Here is an 18,858-nt window from a genome sequence, read left to right as displayed (position 1 = left end):
GGCACTTGCAGGGATGGAGCAGCCACAGCTTCCCTGTGACTGGGTCAGCTTAGGGTTTTTTTTAACAATTTGCATATTCCAGTCAGTTCTGTCCTGTCAAGTTAAATGTGTGTGTGTTTTTATGTGTGAAACCATGCCCAGACAGAGGTGTCACTTTCCCCAGTCCCCCCCACACAATGACTGGCCAGCATTAAATAAAACCATTTAAACAAACCCCACACCATTTCAGAGCGATGGATCTCGGTGTCTGGGCTGCTCAGGGATGGAGGTGAAGATGGATTTTCCCTTCACCTGCTTTGATGAGCACAACTCCTTGGCCTGTTGTGGGTTCAGTGTTGCTGTGAAACACCACTGCCCCCAGAGAGGTTTGGCTTTGTTTTGAGAGCATTGGGATGAGGCTGCAGCCCCCAGAGAGGTTTGACTTTGCTCTGGCAATGTTGGGATGAGGCTGCAGCCCCCAGAGGGGTTGGATTTTGCTTTGGCAATGTTGGGATGAGGCTGCAGCCCCCAGAGAGGTTGGATTTTGCTTTGGCAGTGCTGGGATGAGGCTGCAGCCCCCAGAGAGGTTTGATTTTGCTCTGGCAATGTTGGGATGAGGCTGCAGCCCCCAGAGAAGTTTGACTTTGCTTTGAGAGCGTTGGGGTGAGGCTGCAGCCCCCAGAGAGGTTTGGCTTTGCTTTGGCAGTGCTGGGATGAGGCTGCAGCCCCCAGAGAGGTTTGGCTTTGTTTTGGCAGTGCTGGGATGAGGCTGCAGCCCCCAGAGGGGTTGGATTTTGCTTTGGCAGTGCTGGGATGAGGCTGCAGCCCCCAGAGAGGTTGGATTTTGCTCTGGCAATGTTGGGATGAGGCTGCAGCCCTGGGATGCTCCAGCCCACACGCAGTTTACACAGCTGCACCATCCCCTGCCCCAGCTCCAGCAGGGCTCTTATCTCCATGCTGATGCAACAGCCAGAAATGGCAGGAAACCTGTGTCACTCATGGCTTTCATCTTCCTATAAAAGCTGGGATTTTGGGAGCTGTGACTCAGAGAGGAGTGCAGGATCCTCTTGGAAACCTGTGTCACTCATGGCTTTCATCTTCCTATAAAAGCTGGGATTTTGGGAGCTGTGACTCAGGATCCTCCTGGAGCAGCTGGGGTTGGTTTGGTGCTGCCCTGGCTGTGGGGTGGAGATGCTGGGCTCTGGGCAGTGCTGATCCTTCCCTGGAGAATTGTTTGCAAACCCCAATCTCACTTTCCTTTTTGTTGGGGGTATTTCCCAGCAGGTTGTGGCCTCCTATCCCTGGAAGTGTCCCAGGCCAGGTTGGAGCAGCCTGGGACAGTGGAAGGAGTCCCTGCCCATGGAAAGGGGCTGGAAATGAGCTTTGAGCTTCCTTCCAACCCAAACCATTCCATGGTTTTGACTGATCCATAGGAAAGATCCCATGATTTATGCTGACATTGTGCAGAGCATCCTGGATTTCTGCTGCTGCTCCAAACCCTGAGCTGAGCCCCAAAACACCTCAATCCAGGCAGGTGTTTGCAGCACGAGGTCTCACCTCTCCTGCTTTCCTCTTGGATTTTAATTCCATCTCTGCCAGGAGCTGCTTTCTCCACGTTCCTGAGTCACTTTTTCCACACCTGAAACTCCCTCTGGGGCTGGGTTAAGCTCTGCAGGAACCACATGGGCTTGGCCTGGCCTTGGTGTCCACACGTGGAGCTGCTCAGGGACAGAAGGGGCGCTTTGAATTTACACCCTGCTCCGGGCAGGAGAACTTGGAAACAGGGAGAGATCCCAGAGCAGGCCAGTTTTGGAAAGGCTGAGGAAGTCTGGGAGAGAAATGCACCAGGAGAGCAGTTTGGGAATGTTTTGTCCCAAATTTTGGCCACTGTGGTGTGGCAGTGCTGGCTCATGGATGGATTCCCTGCACTTTGTGAGCAAAGAAACACAAAGGGACAGGTATTCAGTAGAATCCTGGAATGGTTTGGGTTGGAAAGGACCTTCAAGCTCATTTTGGGCAGGGACACGTCTCACTGGACCAGCTTCTACATCAGTGTCACCCTCAGAGAAGCTGCCAGCTCCTCTGAAATGCCAAAATCCAGGAGCTGTAGAAAGCTCAGGATGCCTCAGTCAACAGAAATTTCAAAATTTCCTCTGGAAAACCAAATCAGATTGCATTGGTTGTTTGGATGGGGTTGGGAATGGCAGGAGTGGGGAGTGGGAGAGGCAGGGATCGTGTTTATGGCATCATTAATGTCATTTATTCCATAGGCAGCCCTTGAAAAGCAGCTGTACTCCCCACACAAATCCCTGTGGGGCAAATCTGCCAGTTCTCCCCATCCAACACGGATCATCCCTGCAGCCAGAAACCTCAGAGGGAGCAGAGCCAAGGGAACTGGGTCAGGGGGGCACCCTGGAACCCCAATGCACCCAAATCAGCTCCACCTCTGAGCTTCCAGGGCCAGAGGGATGGTGCTGGAAAGCCAACATTGCAGGGACGGTGGGGTCCTGAAGATGGAGATCATTTTCCTGGGGTTATTTGGATAAAAATGTGACCACAGATAAGAACTGGAGCTTCAAAATGTTGTGTTCCTTCCCAGTTCCCCTTCTCCACCACCCAGGCAGGAAGGGGTCAGCAGCAAAGCCCTGGTGGGCAGTCTCAGGTGCTGGTGGCCGTCAGTGAGGGGCTCCTTGGTGCTGCAGAATCCCTGCTGGAGGGATTTCCTCTGGCCCCTGAAAGCCAGGAAAAGGAGATGTTTCCATGGAAATCTGCTCCTCAACCGTGCTGGCAGCCAAAGCTGAAAGGATTGGAGTCTTTTGCCCCCAGCTCCACGTTTCTGGTCAGTGTGAAGCCCCACCTGTGATCACCACAGGCAGGCTCAGGCAGGCTGCAGTGAATTAAGGCACCAGGGGGAGTTTGGAGGAGCACATCCTCTTCCTTCTCGGAGTCAGGTTACAGCGACCTCGAACATCTGGACACCGCGTCCCAGGGCTCCCCGAGGCTCTGCTGCTTGCAAGGTTCATCTGCTTCCTTCAGCTCCTGGCCTTTCCCTCCCTCCTTGCCCCCTCTGCATCCAGGGCTGCTCTCAGCATTCCCGGCCATCTCCTGGTGCCCTGGGTGAAACAGCCCATGGGGTTTGAGTGGTGGCTTTCCATGGGCAAGCACAGAGCCACAGCTCCATTTGCTGTGCTTGTGCAGAACTCACTCCTGTTCTTCCAAAAGCCTGAATTCCCTCTAAGCTACTGGTTCAGTAACTGGGGGTTAATTCCACACCCTTTGGCGCCCAAAGCCATGGGGTGGCTGTGCTTTACTGAATTCCCTCCAAGCTCCTTGTTCCAGGCATCCTGAAAGACTGAATTTAGGGGAAAAAATGCATTCCTTAATATTCCCCAGATCCTAGGAAGGCATTTGGTGATGTGATGATGCTGCTTTGCTTTGGGATTCCTGTGCCTGATCTCCAAGTTGTCCTGACAGGGTTTCATTGAAATAGGGGTGTCAAGGCGGGTCCTGCTGCCTCCGGGAGCCACTGGGGTTTTTTGGGAATCCAGAGAAGGGAGGTGCCAAAGCCATGGGGTGGCTGTGGTGGCTGGATTCATGGTGGTCCATGCTGAGAAGATGATGTTGAACTCCAGCATCTCCTGGAAGTGACCCCATCCTCCCCCTGGGAGCAGCACATCCCCATCCCACCCCAGCCCTTGTGCTGTTGTGCAGAGCTCAACGCCCAGAAGGAAAATGCAGCTCCAGCTTTTCATTTCTGTGCCTCTCAGGCCCAGACCTCAAGGTTTTAAAGACTTTCATATGTGCCTGACTCGATGTGCTCCGAGTATTCCCATTGAAGTGAACTAAGTGGATAAGACTTTGCAGGATTAAAGCCAAATGAGTCCTCACCCACCATGCTGGGAAGTCTTGTTGAAGTGGGTCATTGGAGGGAAAGGAGGAGGAGGCTCTTCCCAACTTGCCCCTTTCATTTTGTGCTTTTATTTATTTAAAGGATTTTTTTTATTTTTTTTTATTCTTAGGCAGCTTTGGGGGGAGAAAAGAAAATAAAAAGCCCCAGGCTGTGGTGTAACCACCACAGGCAGATGTTGTCATGGCTACTAAACAAGAAACCTGATTTATAAAATGAGGAAAAACAGATGAACGTGAAATAAAAGAGAAAAAAAAAAGAGAGGGGCAATCTTAAAATATTAACTCTGATGTAGAGAAAAATATAAACAGACAGGCTTAGGAAATTCCATAAGGAATATGACTTGTTTAATATTAATCATAAAGGAAAAGATTATGAGGGCTCCAGAGGGTGCCAAATGAAATACTCCACACTCAGCCACTGCTGTGATAAGAGTCCTTGTGTGGCTTCCAGGGCTGCCCTTGGCCACACTGTGCTGGAGAAGTCCTGGCTGGAACTTGTTCAGGGATGTTCTTGTGGTTCTGCTGCTTCTCCTGGTGCTTCTCCTCCCTCACAGCAGTTTCTGAGTGCAAACCTCCAGTGTGTGCCAGCCAAGAACCTGTACTTTTATTGTAAATTGTACTTTTATTGCAAATGTGGGCAAGCTGGGAGCAGTGATTGTGTATGGGGGCATGGAGGGGTTTCTGTGATGGGGTTATGTGTCCCAAACCAGGGGTTCACCATGTCCCAAAGCTCAGGTGCCTGCAGATGAGTGGCTGGTGGGGCTCAGGTGGCTCTGCTGCCATCTCTGTGTCACTCTGCTGCTCTTGCTGTCCCTCTCCTGCCATCCTGAGCTGGCAGAGCCTGTGGTGATCCTGCACTGGAGAAGTGCCAGTGTCACAATTCTCCTATCAACGCTCCCAAACCATTCCCATATCCAGGACAGGAAGGTCTTCAGGACCAGGAGACACCTTGGGCAGGTTCCAGAGGCTCTCACTGCACCCCTGCCAGTCCCCTTTGTGTTCCCTGGTGGCAGTGCCCGATGTCACCAGCTCCTCCAGCGCAGTGACAGCGGCGCTGCCACCACGAGACACCGGAAAGGAGCAGCAGTGACCACAGCTGGGAGGGCTGGGGACACCTCCCTGGGCTGCCCTGGTGAATCCTGCCCAGAGCTGTCATTCACTGCTCCTTTCCCTTCCCTCGGTGCTGTCTCACTGCTCACAGCTCTGCCATTTCCAGGCCCAAGTGGGACAGGAACGCCTTGTGGCACAGCCTGTGCTCCAGCAGGGAATTCTGCAGCTCTGGCATTGCTGCTCCCAGCCCATGCTGCTCCCAGCCCTGCCTCTGGCAGGGATTTGGGCTCCCAAACAGTTTGGTTTGCAGAAACCTTCCTCACTGTCAGGAGGAATTAATCTCCAAAGCCAGACAGAAACTCTCCATACCAAGTCCATGGCCTGAAGGTCCAGGATGGAGATGCCCACCCAACAGAGCCTTCCAGGGCTGCTGAGCAGGTTCCCCCTGCAGAATCCATCCAGGACACCTGAGCAGATCCACTCTCACCTCTCCAGGTGCCTCTGCCTGCTCCTGATCCATGTCCCGACCTGGCACCAGCCGTGCACACATTGCCAAAGCTCTGAGCACCGTGGGGATGGTGCAGGAAAACTGGGACAGACAAGATTTCTGCATCTTTCCCCAGCTCCCTGCATCTTCTCCTGGCTCCCCCCATTTTTCCCAGCTCCCTGCATTTTTTTCCCTCAGTTCTTTACATCTTTTCCCAGCTCCTTGCATTTTCCCCCAGAGTTTTCTGCCTCTTTTCCCAGCTCAGCAGCCTGGGAGCATTCAGATCCTTGCTCCTTCTTATCAATCCCTTCCCAGTGCTCCTCCAGCAGCACCAGGCAGTGCCTGGCACTGGTGTCTCACTCCCATCTCTGTGCCAGTGTCACTCTGCCACCTGGCTCCTTCTCCCCGCTGCTGGATGAGGCTGCTGGACTCACAGGATGAGGCAATGATGCATTTTTGCTCTTCCCCTGTGTTGACAAACCCAGTTTGTGGGTGAATAATGAGCAACCCTTGAAAGAGAGCCCCGTGGCTGATGGGGATGGATGCCCTTGGGGTTTGTGGGATGAGTCACTGTGGGGAGCAGGAACTTCCTCACAGACAGGCAGCTGCATTTCATCCTCTGCTGCAGATTCCTTGGGGCTGGAAAGCCTCAAGCCCAGGATTCCAGGGGAGCAGCTCTCCCTGAGAGCAGCCCAGCAGCCCCTGGGTGTTTGCAGGGCAGCGTTCCCCCTGTGGTGAGGGGGAATATCCAGCCTGGGATATTCTCATTCCTCTTCCAAGGGTTCCTCTCATATGTAAGCCATCAGTGCAGCAGCCTGAGCGGGGATCTTGCAGCTGTGACCTTGCAAGTGGGTGGCATTTTCTGCTTCCTCCTCAGCATCCTCAGGGATGCACAGCTCATGTGATCCCATCTGCCACGGGCCAAATCCAGGCTGGGAAAAGCAGGATGAGGCCTCCAGGAAATACCCACTGCCCTCATCTCCTCAGGGCTGGGGTCTTCAGAGCCCCCACGAGCAGCCAGGCTAGCCCTGAAATCCTCCTTTGCCATTAGTGCAGGGATAAATGGCTCCAGGTTTGTTAAATCCCATCCCTTTGCAGCACCTTGTCTTCCTCTGCAGAGCTAAAAGCAGAATTTGGGCTTCTTTTGCCTTCTCTAGGGCTGAACAGACTCCATCAATCCCTGTATTGGAGGTTTCTTTCAGTTTCCTACAAGTAAATAAGTCCATATAGATAAAATAAAAGCCAGCCCAGCAGGGCTGGAGCAATGAGCATCCCCATCTCTCATGATCCTCCCTGCCTCCATCCCAGCATCGTTTTGTCCCACATGGAGCCAACTGCTCAGGGAAGGAAAGAGCTGAAAAACCTATTTTTTAAAGAATTATTTCATCATTTACACCTCGCTCCCATTGTAATTGGAATTATGAGTAAGGCTGAAAAGAAACTGCTGCAGATGGCAGCATAAAAATGTGGTTTTTAACACATTTTGTGTTTTCTTAAGTATCTCTGGTTTTGCCCAGGGTACATTTCATTTGCTATTTATTTAGTCCCCACCTCTGACAGCTCAGGGATTGCTATGCTGCCATCTGGAATGGAAGGAAAATGGGAAAATGCTTATTTTCTCTGCTTTTTCTTCTTTTGACCTCAGAAAATTTAACAAAATTTAATAAAATTTAAATGTGTCAGTGAGCTGCATGGTTACAACCAGGAGCTGGGCTTAGAATCCCAGAATCCTGGAGTGGTTTGGGCTGGAAGGGACCTCAGTGATCATTCCCAGCCCTGCCATGGGTGGAACATTTCCCTGTCCCAGGGTGCTCCAAGCCCTGTCCAGCCTGGCCTCGGGCACTGCCAGGGACAGAGCAGCCACAGCAGCTCTGGGAAAGCTGTGGCAGATCCTCACCAAGGACCTCAGTGGTCCTTGTGGGTGCCTCCCAAACTCAGGATATTCCTTGATTCCATATTTTTCCCAGTGTGAAGCCATTTCCAGCAGAGCTGAGGGGAGGATTTGGGGCCGAGCCTTGCTGCAGAGGCACTGATGGAGATGCCAAGGCACAGTGGCTGCTCTGCCCTTCCTTCACATTTCTCCTCTTTTTTTTAGCATTTCCATAAAATTTTTACATCCAGTCCTTCACTTTTTTTTTTATCCTCCAGGCTTTTGCAGCCTGCCTTTATTAAAATCAAATGCTGCCCAGCCCCAAACGCAGCACGGGGCTGGGTTTTCCTGGGGTGTTTTCAGCCACAACTGTTTCCCATTTCTGCTGGGCTCTCAGGAGCCCACGGGCTCAGGGACCAGGGATCAGCTCCGTGTGTTCCCCCCCAAAATGTGCTCTTGGTTTGCTGGAAAAATCCAGGTCATCCCAGAGCTGGGAACTCCCCCAGCCTTGGCTTCCAGTGACACCGAGTAGCCAACCCAAGTTAAATATTTCACTGCAGATGTTGCTGAGAGCTTAAAGTTACCCAAAATTATGGATTTAACGAGGCAAGGAAAGGAGCTGCAGAAAGATCCAAATCAGGGAAGCCACCAGTGCTTTCGAGGCTGGTGTCAGGCTGATCAGATGTGACATCCTTGACTTTCTCCTTGCGTTTTCCCCGGGCCTGCGGATGTGGTCACGTCCCTTCCTTTTAGCCTGAGAAGGCAGAGATGGGTTTGAATCCGTGCTGGGCTTGAATCTGGGGAGCAGAGTCCCAATCCAGCTGTTGCAGATGTCTCCATTTGTGAATTGGTGAAACCAAAACCTTGGATTTGAATTCTTTTGGAAGGGGATTGTGACACAGATCCCTTTTCCCTGTGCCAGGGCTGTCTGACGTTGGCCATGCTCAGCATTCCCATCAATATTTATTTCCAAGAACATTGTTTTCCCCATACTCTGTCTTTAATACCAATTTCATCCAAATTTTACCAAGACCTGGACTAGAGAAGATGTTCACTGTCAGAATAGATTTTTTCTGATGTGTTCTCCTTCTCTCCTTCCCAAAAAATTGGGTTTGCTCTGACTTTGGCAATTGTTAAATACCTCTAAATATTGCAGAAAAAGTGATTTTCAAAGGAGCCTGCAGTGCCTGGATGGTGAAAGGGAATAGAAGCATTTTTGCCAGAAGTGTTTTAGCATTCCTTCAATCAAGGAATATAAACAGTTCCATGTGACTTTGGGCTGATCCAGGATTTGAGAGCAGGGTTTAATTCACATCATTTCTCACAGAGGGAATTTTGAACCCACATATCTCCTAAAAATGTCCTAATTAGTAGGGAGGAGGATATTCTGGGAAAGGCTTTCACTTTCTACTCTTGGTGGTGTTCCACTTTATTACTGATCACTCAATAACCATCCAGCATTAATTACAGGGGAGTTCTGTGTAACTGAGTTATTGATTGGTGCCTATTGACAGCCCATTGCAGGCTGTAATTAAACCTCAAACCAGCATTATTCCTACAGGCTTGGAAAATGCTTTTCCTGAATCCTTCTTTTCCTGTGTGTTGGTATTAGGGGATAATCCTGGCTCTGAGGCACAAATGGCAAATGAAAATGGTGTTTGTGGTTCCACCAAGTGCAGAGCTGCTCCTTGATCCTGCTGCAGCTGGTGGGAAAGGAGCTGAGGGCTGGTCCCACCCTCCAAAACCTGCATGCCTGGAGCCTTTTGGGAAGGACAAGGTGCTGGGAATGCCTGGGGTGGGATTGTGGCATTCCTCATCCTGGCCGCTGTCTAGAGCTAAGGAGCCCTCATTTCATGGCTGGAGTGAGTGACACTCAGCTTTGTGTTTGGGTTTGCACATGGCTGGAAGTCAGGGAGGAATTCCTTTATGGAAAGGGCTGTCCAGGGTGGAACCTCCACGCCTGGAGGGATTTCATGTGGATGTGGCACTTGGGGACACTTGGGATCAGTGATGGCCTTGGCTGTGGTGGGGGAACAGTTATACTCAATGATCCAAGAATCAGTGATTCCATGATTCCAACCTCAGTGACTCCATGATTCCAACCTCAATAATTCTGTGATCCCCATCTCAATGATTCCATTATTCCAACCTCAGTAATTCCATTATTCCAACCTCAATAATTCCATGATTGCAACCTCAGTGATTCCATTATTCCAATCTCAATAATTCCGTGATTTCAATCTCAATGATTCCATTATATCAACCTCAATGATTCGGTGATTCCAATCTCAATTATTCCATGATACCAACCTCAATGATTCCATGATTCCAATCTCAGTGATTCCATTATTCCAGCCTCCATAATTCGGTGATTCCAATTTCAATGATTCCATGATACCAACCTGAATGATTCCATGATTGCAATCTCAGTGATTCCATGATTCTAACATCAGTGATTCCATGGTTCAACCTTAATAATTCCATTATTCCAACCTTAATAATTCCATTATTCCAACCTCAATAATCCCATGATTCCAACCTCAATAATTCCATTATTCCAATCTCAATGACTCCATGATTCCAACCTCAGTGATTCCATGATTCAGTCTCAGTGATTCCATGATTCCAACCTCAATAATTCCATGATTCCAAAGAACACCCACCCCAGGGGGGGTCACAGGGACAATCCCCCAGCCCCTCTTGCCATCCATGTGGTTTCCCACAGGGTTGGTCTTTGCCATGGATGTGCCCTGGCTGTTCCCGAGGTGCTGGATCCCAAAGCTCCTTAAAAAACATCCATGGACACTTTTCCAGGTGCAGTCTGTGCCTCCCTACATGGGAATGTTTTTCTCTGTGCCTATGATAAATTTTTGGGGAAAACTACAAATATGAGTATTTTTCTAGGGATAGTTTAAGAAATACACTCCAGTGCAGACAGAGACTCTACTTTGACTTTTAGACTCTACTTTGGGGCAGCAGGAAGGACTGGCTGGTTCTTGAGGTTTCCTTTTCCCTTTAAATGATTTATAATCCTTCCACACATCCCAGTTTTGGCTTTTCTGTGCCAATGGCTCCATATCAGGGAGCCCCAGTGAGGTGATCCTGTCCCCACCATGTGGACATGCTCCAGGTAGCCCTCACCTGTGTTTAAGAGTTTCCAGCTTGTTTTTGTCTCTCCTGGATAAATATCCAGGCTGTGCCATGGAATTTGAGCTTCCTCTGCCTACTAGATGTTTGTAACAATGTGGGATTAAAAAAAAAAAAAAAAACCAAAAAAAACCCCAAACCCCAGCCAAACAAAGAAGCCCAACCTGTAAAAAGTTACGGCTGGAGGTGCCCATTTTCTGACAGAGGGGTTTGGTAACGGGGCAGGGGACAGAAATGGGAGCAATAATTGGTTTTGGGCCTAGAACCAGGAAAACTACTTTTCCAAATTAATCCAGCGAGAGCCATGAATCCACTGTATTTCATATCACACTTCATAAAACTCCAGTCATAATCCATAAAAGTGACATTATTAGATTAAAACCCTCAGTTCCTCCTAGAAGGAGCTCGCTCATTAGACATGCTGTAGTTTTATAACCTCAAAGTTCCTCCCCAATTACCATGATTAATACTGGGCTTTAATAAAAAATTTCTCCCAATCACCACAGGGGTTGATCCCATCTGGTTGGTGTAATTGGGAGTTTCAATATTGTCCAGCAAGGGGAGGACGCTCCGGGAGCACAAATCAAGGCTGAGGATGGATGAGGATGGAGGTCTGGAGATCCAGCTGGGTTTGGTGGTGGTTTTGGAGCATGGAAAAGTCCAGGTGATGTGAGCCAGAGGCTGGGATTGCTGGGGGAAGTGTGGATGAATTCTCCCTCTGATGAAGGATCAGGGGAGCTCCCTGTGCTCTTCCAGCAGGGATCTGAAAGAGGAATCCATCCTAAAGTGAACATCCCAGCTGGAGCCAGCACAGTTCTGCTCTGAGGGAGCAGCAGAGGAAAGGCAGGATTTGGGGAATCCATCCTAAAGTGAACATCCCAGCTGGAGCCAGCACAGTTCTGCTCTGAGGGAACAGCAGAGGAAAGGCAGGATGTGGGGAATCCATCCTAAAGTGAACATCCCAGCTGGAGCCAGCACAGTTCTGCTCTGAGGGAACAGCACATGGGAGCTCCAGAGGAAAGGCAGGATTTGGGGAGAAACACGTGCTGCCTGCTGGGGTTTGGATGGCAGTGGATCCCTAAATCCGGGGAGGTGCTGCTCCTGTGGGATCCTGGGGGACACCAGGGTTCAGCTTCACCTTTGGTGCCATGGACACATCCATCCCTCTGCTCTGGTGACTGTCACCTGGAGCACTGCCACCAGCATGAGGACGTGGAGCTGCTGCAGCACATCCAGAGGAGGACACAGGGCTGGAGCCAGGCTGGCAGAGCTGGGGGTGCTCACCTGGAGAGGAGAAGCTCCAGGGAGGGCTCAGAGCCCTTTCAGGGGCTCCAGGAGAGCTGCAGAGGGACTGCGGACAAGGGATGGAGGGACAGGACACAGGGAATGGCTTCACATTACAGAGATCAGGGCTAGTGGGATGTTGGGAAAGAATTGTTCCCTGTGAGGGTGGCACAGATTCCCAGAGCAGCTGTGGCTGCCCCTGCATCCCTGGCAGTGCCCTAGGCCAGGCTGGATGGGGTTTGGAGCACCCTGGGACAGTGGAAGGTGTTGGGGATGGAACTGGAGGAGTTTAAGGTCCCTTCCCACCCAAACCATTCCATGATGATGATGATGAAATAACATAAAACTCACTCTCAATGGCCACGAAGACACTTGCTGGGACACCACCCCTCAGCACGTTTGACAAATCCCAATTTTCGGCTTTGCAGCAGGAATTCCTTTAAGGTTTATCCTTGCAGATCCAAGGGGTCCATGGTTCCATCAGCCCTGGGTGAGCAGGAGCTGGTGTGAGCTCAGAGACTCAGCCAGAAGCACTGAAATTAAAAATGTGTCGGCTCCGCAGTTCCACCCCAGCCCAGAGAACGCCAAACTCGTGTTATTTTTGAATCCCCTGATTTTTCAGGGCTGCTGGAAATAAGAGCTGCTGCTCCTGACTTCCAAGCAATAAAGAGAGGTGAATCACTGCTGAAAAAAAAACCCTTCCATGGACCACCCAGGGGCTCCTGCAGAGCTGGGAACCAGAGGTGGCAAAGCACAGAAGGATTTTCTTAACACGACTGCAACTGCACGAGGCAAAATCACCTCGGAACAGGAGCAGTGTGAGAGGTGTGATAATGGAGCTAGGCTGATTAATATGCATCGAGCTAAATCACATTCAGGTCACAGAGCAAGCCCCAAACCTCAGCTGTAACATGTTCCCTTCCAGGACCCAACATGTGTCTGGAATTCAGATAGAAATCGCTTTTATTTCCCCCTCATAATTATCCAAGTCAGCATAAATTATTATTTTTTTAACTAAATAATAGTTAAGGTTTTTGTTCCTAGCTGTGATTGGTCAGAGCTCTCCTTTTTTTAACAATCTGTGACTTTCTGAAGAGTCCTGCTGGGGTTTTAAAACTTGTAACTTGCAAATCACCATGTCAGAAACCATGGTGCCAATCATATAAAATATGAAATCACACGTTCTTAGCATTTATTTGTTGTCATTTTTAATGAGAAAACATGGATTTTTTCAACAGAACAGTGGCTGAAAGTCCTCGGGCTGAAACTGTCCCTGAATTCTTGATGTTCATACTGTGGAGTGGTATTTTGGGAGACCACATGCAAGATATTCTCCTAAACAGCCAATAAAAGCTAAAATTAAAACAAAATAACGCCTCTTAAAATGCACACTCCTATATTTAATGCTGCTCTTTAATTAGAAGTTCCAAGGTTTCCTCCTGAAGGGTTTCAGGAGCGTTGCTGTCACGGATCCCTTGGAATAAGCAGAAAGTGGGTGATTCCCGTAGGAAATCAAGGCACTTTGGAAATCGAGGTCCTGTGGAAATCAAGTCACTGTGGAAATCAAGTCATTTTGGAAATTAAGGCACTGTGGAAATCGAGGCACTTTGGAAATCAAGGAACTTTGGAAATGGAGTCACTGTGGAAATCAAATCACTGTGGAAATCAAATCACTATGGAAATCAAGTCACTATGGAAATCAAGTCACTTTGGAAATTAAGGTACTTTGGAAACCAAGTCACTTTGGAATCAAGTCACTTTGAAAACCAAGGTACTTTGGAAATCGAGTCACTTTAGAAATCAAGTCACTGGAACTCAAGTCACTGTGGAAATCAAGGTACTGTGGAAATTAAGTCACTTTGGAAATCAAGTCACTTTGGAATCAAGTCACGTTGGAAATCAAGGCACTTTGGAAATTAAATTAAGGCACTCTGAAAATCAAATCACTTTGGAAATGGAGTCACTCCGTGCCCTGGCCGATCCCTCCTGCTGGAAGCACAGGCACAGGCACAGCTCCCATTTGACCCCAGGCTCCCATTAGGGCTGGGCTCCAGGACGGCTTTGCCATCCCGGAATGTCCTCACTGGCATGCTCCAATCCCCCACCTCACGTTTTTGGCCGACATTTCAGGACACCCAACGCTCTCTGCCTCCTTGTTCCCCATGCAGGTGCTCCTGATCATCAGCGGGAACCTGAGTTTCCTCAACTGGCTGACCGTGGTGCCCAGCCTGGCCTGCTTTGACGACGCCAGCCTGGGGCTGCTCTTCGGGCGGCGGCTGCGGGAGCGAGCGGCGCGGCTGCAGCGCCCGGGGACGCGGGGACAGAGCCCTGCCCTGGGTGAGTCACCCCAGACAGGGGAGCGCCGGGATTTGGGTCTGCTTGGCCACAAAGGTCTTGTCTTCAGAGCAAAGCTCTGCTCCTCTCGGGCAGAGAGTGCCTGGACCTTACAATGTGAGGCCGGTGGTTGGTTGGTGGTAGTGGTATTGTCGGGGTTTCTCGTGGCAGGAAGGAAATGATGAATCTGATTCCATCCTTCTAAGAAGGATAATTTATTATTTTATCAAATTAATATATTTTATATAATTTTATATATACTATAGAAAATTTATATATATAATTATATTCTATATAATTTATATTAATATCAATACTTATTAATATTATTTTAATCTTGTTACATATCATATTATATATTATTATAATATAGTATTGTTATATAATATTATATATAACTATAACAATATTATTCAATATATTAATGTTATTTTAATTTCATTGTCTATATTATATTATATATTATATATTATATTATATTATATTATATTATATTATATTATATTATATTATATTATATTATATTATATTATTTCATATTATACCATATTATACCATATTATATTATATTATATTATATTATATTATATTATATTATATTATATTATATTATATTATATTATATTATATTATATTATATTATATTATATTATATTATATTATATCATATTAATCTCCTAAAACATTACTAAACTATACTAAAGAATACAGAAAGGATGCAGAAAGGGTACAGACAGAAGGCTAAAAGATAATAATGAAAAACTCGTGACTCTTCCCAGAGCCTCAACACAGTTGGATCATGATTGGTCATTAAGTCAAAACAATTCACATGAAACCAATGAAACAGCCACCAGTTGGTAAACAATGTCCAAACCACATTCCAAAGCAGCAAAACACAGGAGAAGCAAATCAGATAATTATTGTTTTTGTTTTCATTTTTCTCTGAGGCTTCTCAGCCTCCCAGGAGAAAATCCTGGCAAAGGGATTTTTCAGAAAATATGATGGTATCAGGTGAGGGTCTGTGAGGACATTGCCATGGGGACATAATTTCTGGGACATGTCCTCTGCAGGATCATTGTCACAGCAAGTCCAGGCAGCTGCAGCTCTTAAGTCAATCCTTGCTCTGCCCTCAGTGACTCAAACTCAAAATAAGAACGTGGAGTTGCATGATTTAACTTACTTTTTTTTAAATTTATTTTTTTTAATTTTGACTGTTTAGAGTCAAGGATAAAACACCCAGTGGGACTTGAGGTGGGGTGAGATGCTGGGCTCTCATATTTGCTCTCCTCACTTGCTGTCCTTCAGGGCATGGTGAAGAGAAGGTTCCAGAGAGAGCTCAGAGCCCCTCTCAGGGCCTAAAGGGGAGAGCTGGAGGGGGACTGGGGACAAAGGATGGAGGGACAGGACACAGGGAATGGCTTCAAACTGCCAGGGCTGGCTGGGATATTGGGCAGGAATTCCTGGCTGGGAGGGTGGGCAGGCCCTGGCACGGATTCCCAGAGCAGCTGAGGCTGCCCCTGGATCCCTGGAAGTGTCCAAGGCCAGGCTGGACAGGGCTTGGAGCACCCTGGGATGGTGGAAGGAGCAGCTGCTGGTGGCCACCACTGGTAGCGTGGCCACCATGGTGGTGGGGAGAGAATTCCCCAAACCAGGGAGGAGCAGAGCTCCTGCTCATCCCATGGATGTGAAAAAACAAACACGGGGGGGTTGTAACTGGAGAAAAGGGCTCGAGGTGGCTGATTTCCCCTTCCAGAGGCGCTTTCCAAGCTGCCCTGATCCAGGAGAAGCAGCCCTGGGATGTTTCTCATGAGGCTGCGGAACAGATGGAGAGTGGTGTGTGCAGCATTTTTATAAACCGCATATAAGCAACAAATTGCCTGTAATATCAACAACAATCACAGCTGCTGGGGTTAAATATCCCAAACATCTGTCAGAGGAAGGAAAAATGTCAACAAGAGGCAGCATCTGTCTCCAGTCTTTTCTACCGAGAAGCAGCTCATTAACTAAAAATGGGAGGTCCAGCAATGCAGCTCTGTTAAATTTTGTCTTTTATTTCACGTATTTTGCTGGGATAAATCTTTATCAGCTTTTCCCCTCCTGGAGCTTTGCTTTAGAGGCTGTGAAAGTCTCAAACTTTCCTCCCAACTCCATTTATGCCTCCAATCCCTAACAACACCGAGGCTGCACCTTGTTTTTGGGAGGAGAAGCCAGAGGGAGTCACTGTGAGGGGGAGGCAGATCCTGTTTGGAGGAACTTGCACCTTTTCTGTGATGTTCTCCAGAAAAGCTGGCTGAGGCAGGGTGTCCAAGCAAGGAGAATGTCCATCCCACTCTGGAGGTGTGGGGTGTCTGTAATATCATGGGAATTGGAATTCCTGAGTGTTTTCTCTGCTCAGGAGGCTGGGGCTGTTGAGGTGGTGCTGATGGGTGTTGGAATTAAATACCAATATAGCGACAGATGGGTGCCAAGAGGCTCAGGGGAACCCCCAGTCCTGGGCACTAGAGCAGAGGACAGGAGAGCCCTCAGCCATTCCTGATTGTGTTAGAAATCCTTTAAGTGTTTGATTCCTACTGAGGTCTCCACTTCCGATTCAGATCCCACTGGTTCCTATCCCCACGTTTTGCCCCATCTAGGTTATTTTTTTCCCCTGAATTAACCCATTTTTCTCTCTGATTGAGTGGCTCCCAAGGGCCTGGAGACAGCAGGAGAATCCCTCCTGCTGAAGGATGAGCAGTCCCTGCATGGCCACGGAGTGCTGAGGAGCCAGGGGGGGCTCTGTGCCTGTACCTGCTCTTGAATTACAGGGAAAGAAGTTCAACCCAACTAAAAAAAACCCAAAAATGCCCCAAATCCTCGTACCCAGCAGCACAGGGGGTGAGGGAAGGCCTGATTCAAACAGTACTCCAGAAATGTTCTCAGACTAAACAATTATTAATAGCTTCTGAGAGAGGTTCAAATAAACATCCCTCTCCTGCAGAGATAAGGGGAAAGCTCCACACAATTGCTTTGAATCTGATCCTTTGGCTGTTAATGTTAAATAAATTGAAAAGGGCCATGAGGGAAGGAGCCCCTCGGGGGTCACCTCTGCTTATTTGTCTGATCGTGGCCTGGGATCCAGCCCAGCCCCTGGTGCTGCTGCTCCTGCAAACCCCATCCCAGATGCTGGCACAGCAACACTCATCTCCTCCAGGAGCCCTGGGAATTGGGATTTTGCAGAAGGAAAAGCCCTGAGGGTGGGGAGAGCAGGAGGCAGGAGCAGCCCCAGGCTCCCAGAGCAGGAGGCTGATCCCCAGCAAGGTGCAGGTGCCAGCTGTGGTTTTTCCCCTGTATTAAAGCCATGATTGATGTCACATTTCAGACATTTTTGATTTTAGCCCTTGCTCAGACTGTTTGGAGAAAGGGAGATGCCAGCAGAGATAGCAGCCTGTGGCAAGGGCAGGGTGGAAACAGGGGGAATGGGGATGTGAAATGGGAATATGGGAATGGGGATGGGAATGGGGAAATTGGGAATGGGAATGGGGATGGGAATGGGGAATGGGAATAGGGAATGGGGATAGCAATGGGGATGGGGAAATTGGGAATGGGAATGGGGAAATGGGGAATGGGGATGGGGATGGGGATGGGGATGGGGATGGGGATGGGGATGGGGATGGGGATGGGAATGGGGAATGGGAATGGGGATGGAGATGGGAATGGGAATGGGGAATGGGGATGGCAGTGGGGATGGGGAAATTGGGAATGGGAATGGGGAAATGGGAAATGGGGAATGGGGATGGGGATGGGGATGGAAATGGGAGCAGAACAGTGGCATCAGCTCCCTGTGCCCTGGTTTGGTGTCCCCCACAGGCTCCTGTGTCCGCAGCGTGCTGAACGTCTCCTTGGGCCTCCTCATCACCTACCTGAGCATCCCGGTGGTGCTGAACCTGCTCAGCTCCAGACAGGTCATGAACACCTCCTTCAACTCCCTCAGGATCGTCAACACCTACGGAGCCTTCGGGAGGTACCTTTGGGCCTTCCTGGCACATCCCAGAGCTCCCTCCAGGGTATTCCAGAGCCAGACCTGCTCTGTGCCTTCAGCCTAAAGAGAAACCCTTCCAGCAGGCCTGGAATGTGAAAGGGATGGAGAAAAGAAACAGGTTTCTTTCCCTGTGAAATACAGTGTATGATATAGCTGTTTATGAGAGAGGTGGAGAAAAAGGGCAGGTTTCTTTCCCACTAAATTCCAATTTATGGATTATCTGTTTATTAGAAATAAGGAGAAAAAGAACAGGTTTCTTTCCCACTAAATTCCAATTTATGGATTATCTGTTTATTAGAAATAAGAAGAAAAGGTGCAGGTTTCTTTCCCACTGAATTCCAATGTATGGATTATCTGTTAAGGAGAAATAAGGAGAAAAGGAACAGGTTCCTTTCCCACTAATTTCCAATTTATGGATTATCTGTTTATGAGAAATAAGGAAAAAAGGAGCGGGTTCCTTTCCCACTAAATTCCAGTTTATGGATTATCTGTTTATGAGAAATATGTAGAAAAGGAGCAGGTTTCTTTCCCACTGAATTTATTTTCTCTGAGCTGTCTGTGAGTCAGCTCATTCCATCGACATAGCAAATGTAAGAGCAGGATGAAAATATCCATAGGAGCAGGATGAAAATATCCATAGGAGAGTTCATCCAGGATATCTTCACCATCCCCAGCCCTCTTTATTTCTGGTGAGCTTCTCTTCTCCTTCACTTCGTTTGCTCTCCCTCCTGGAAACATCCATAGCAGCTCTTGGTAGTAGATTTTTCCAGTGAGTGACTT

The 18,858-nt window shown here is 48.6% G+C and overlaps 1 protein-coding gene across 3 annotated transcripts in view; it reads left to right on the top strand.

Moving 5' to 3' along the window:
* The window catches only part of LMF1 (lipase maturation factor 1), a 137,020-nt gene that overhangs the window by 102,384 nt on the left and 15,778 nt on the right, over positions 1-18,858 (top strand). For all 3 annotated transcript variants that reach the window (XM_058035552.1, XM_058035554.1, XM_058035553.1), the window contains 2 exons: positions 13,895-14,063; positions 17,907-18,060. In XM_058035552.1, the coding sequence (XP_057891535.1) occupies positions 13,895-14,063; positions 17,907-18,060 (323 nt within the window). The remainder of the gene's footprint in view (positions 1-13,894; positions 14,064-17,906; positions 18,061-18,858) is intronic.

Source organism: Melospiza georgiana, chromosome 16 (genome assembly GCF_028018845.1).
Source record: "Melospiza georgiana isolate bMelGeo1 chromosome 16, bMelGeo1.pri, whole genome shotgun sequence".
Lineage (NCBI taxonomy): Eukaryota > Metazoa > Chordata > Aves > Passeriformes > Passerellidae > Melospiza > Melospiza georgiana.
This window is presented reverse-complemented; position numbering and strand designations above follow the sequence as displayed.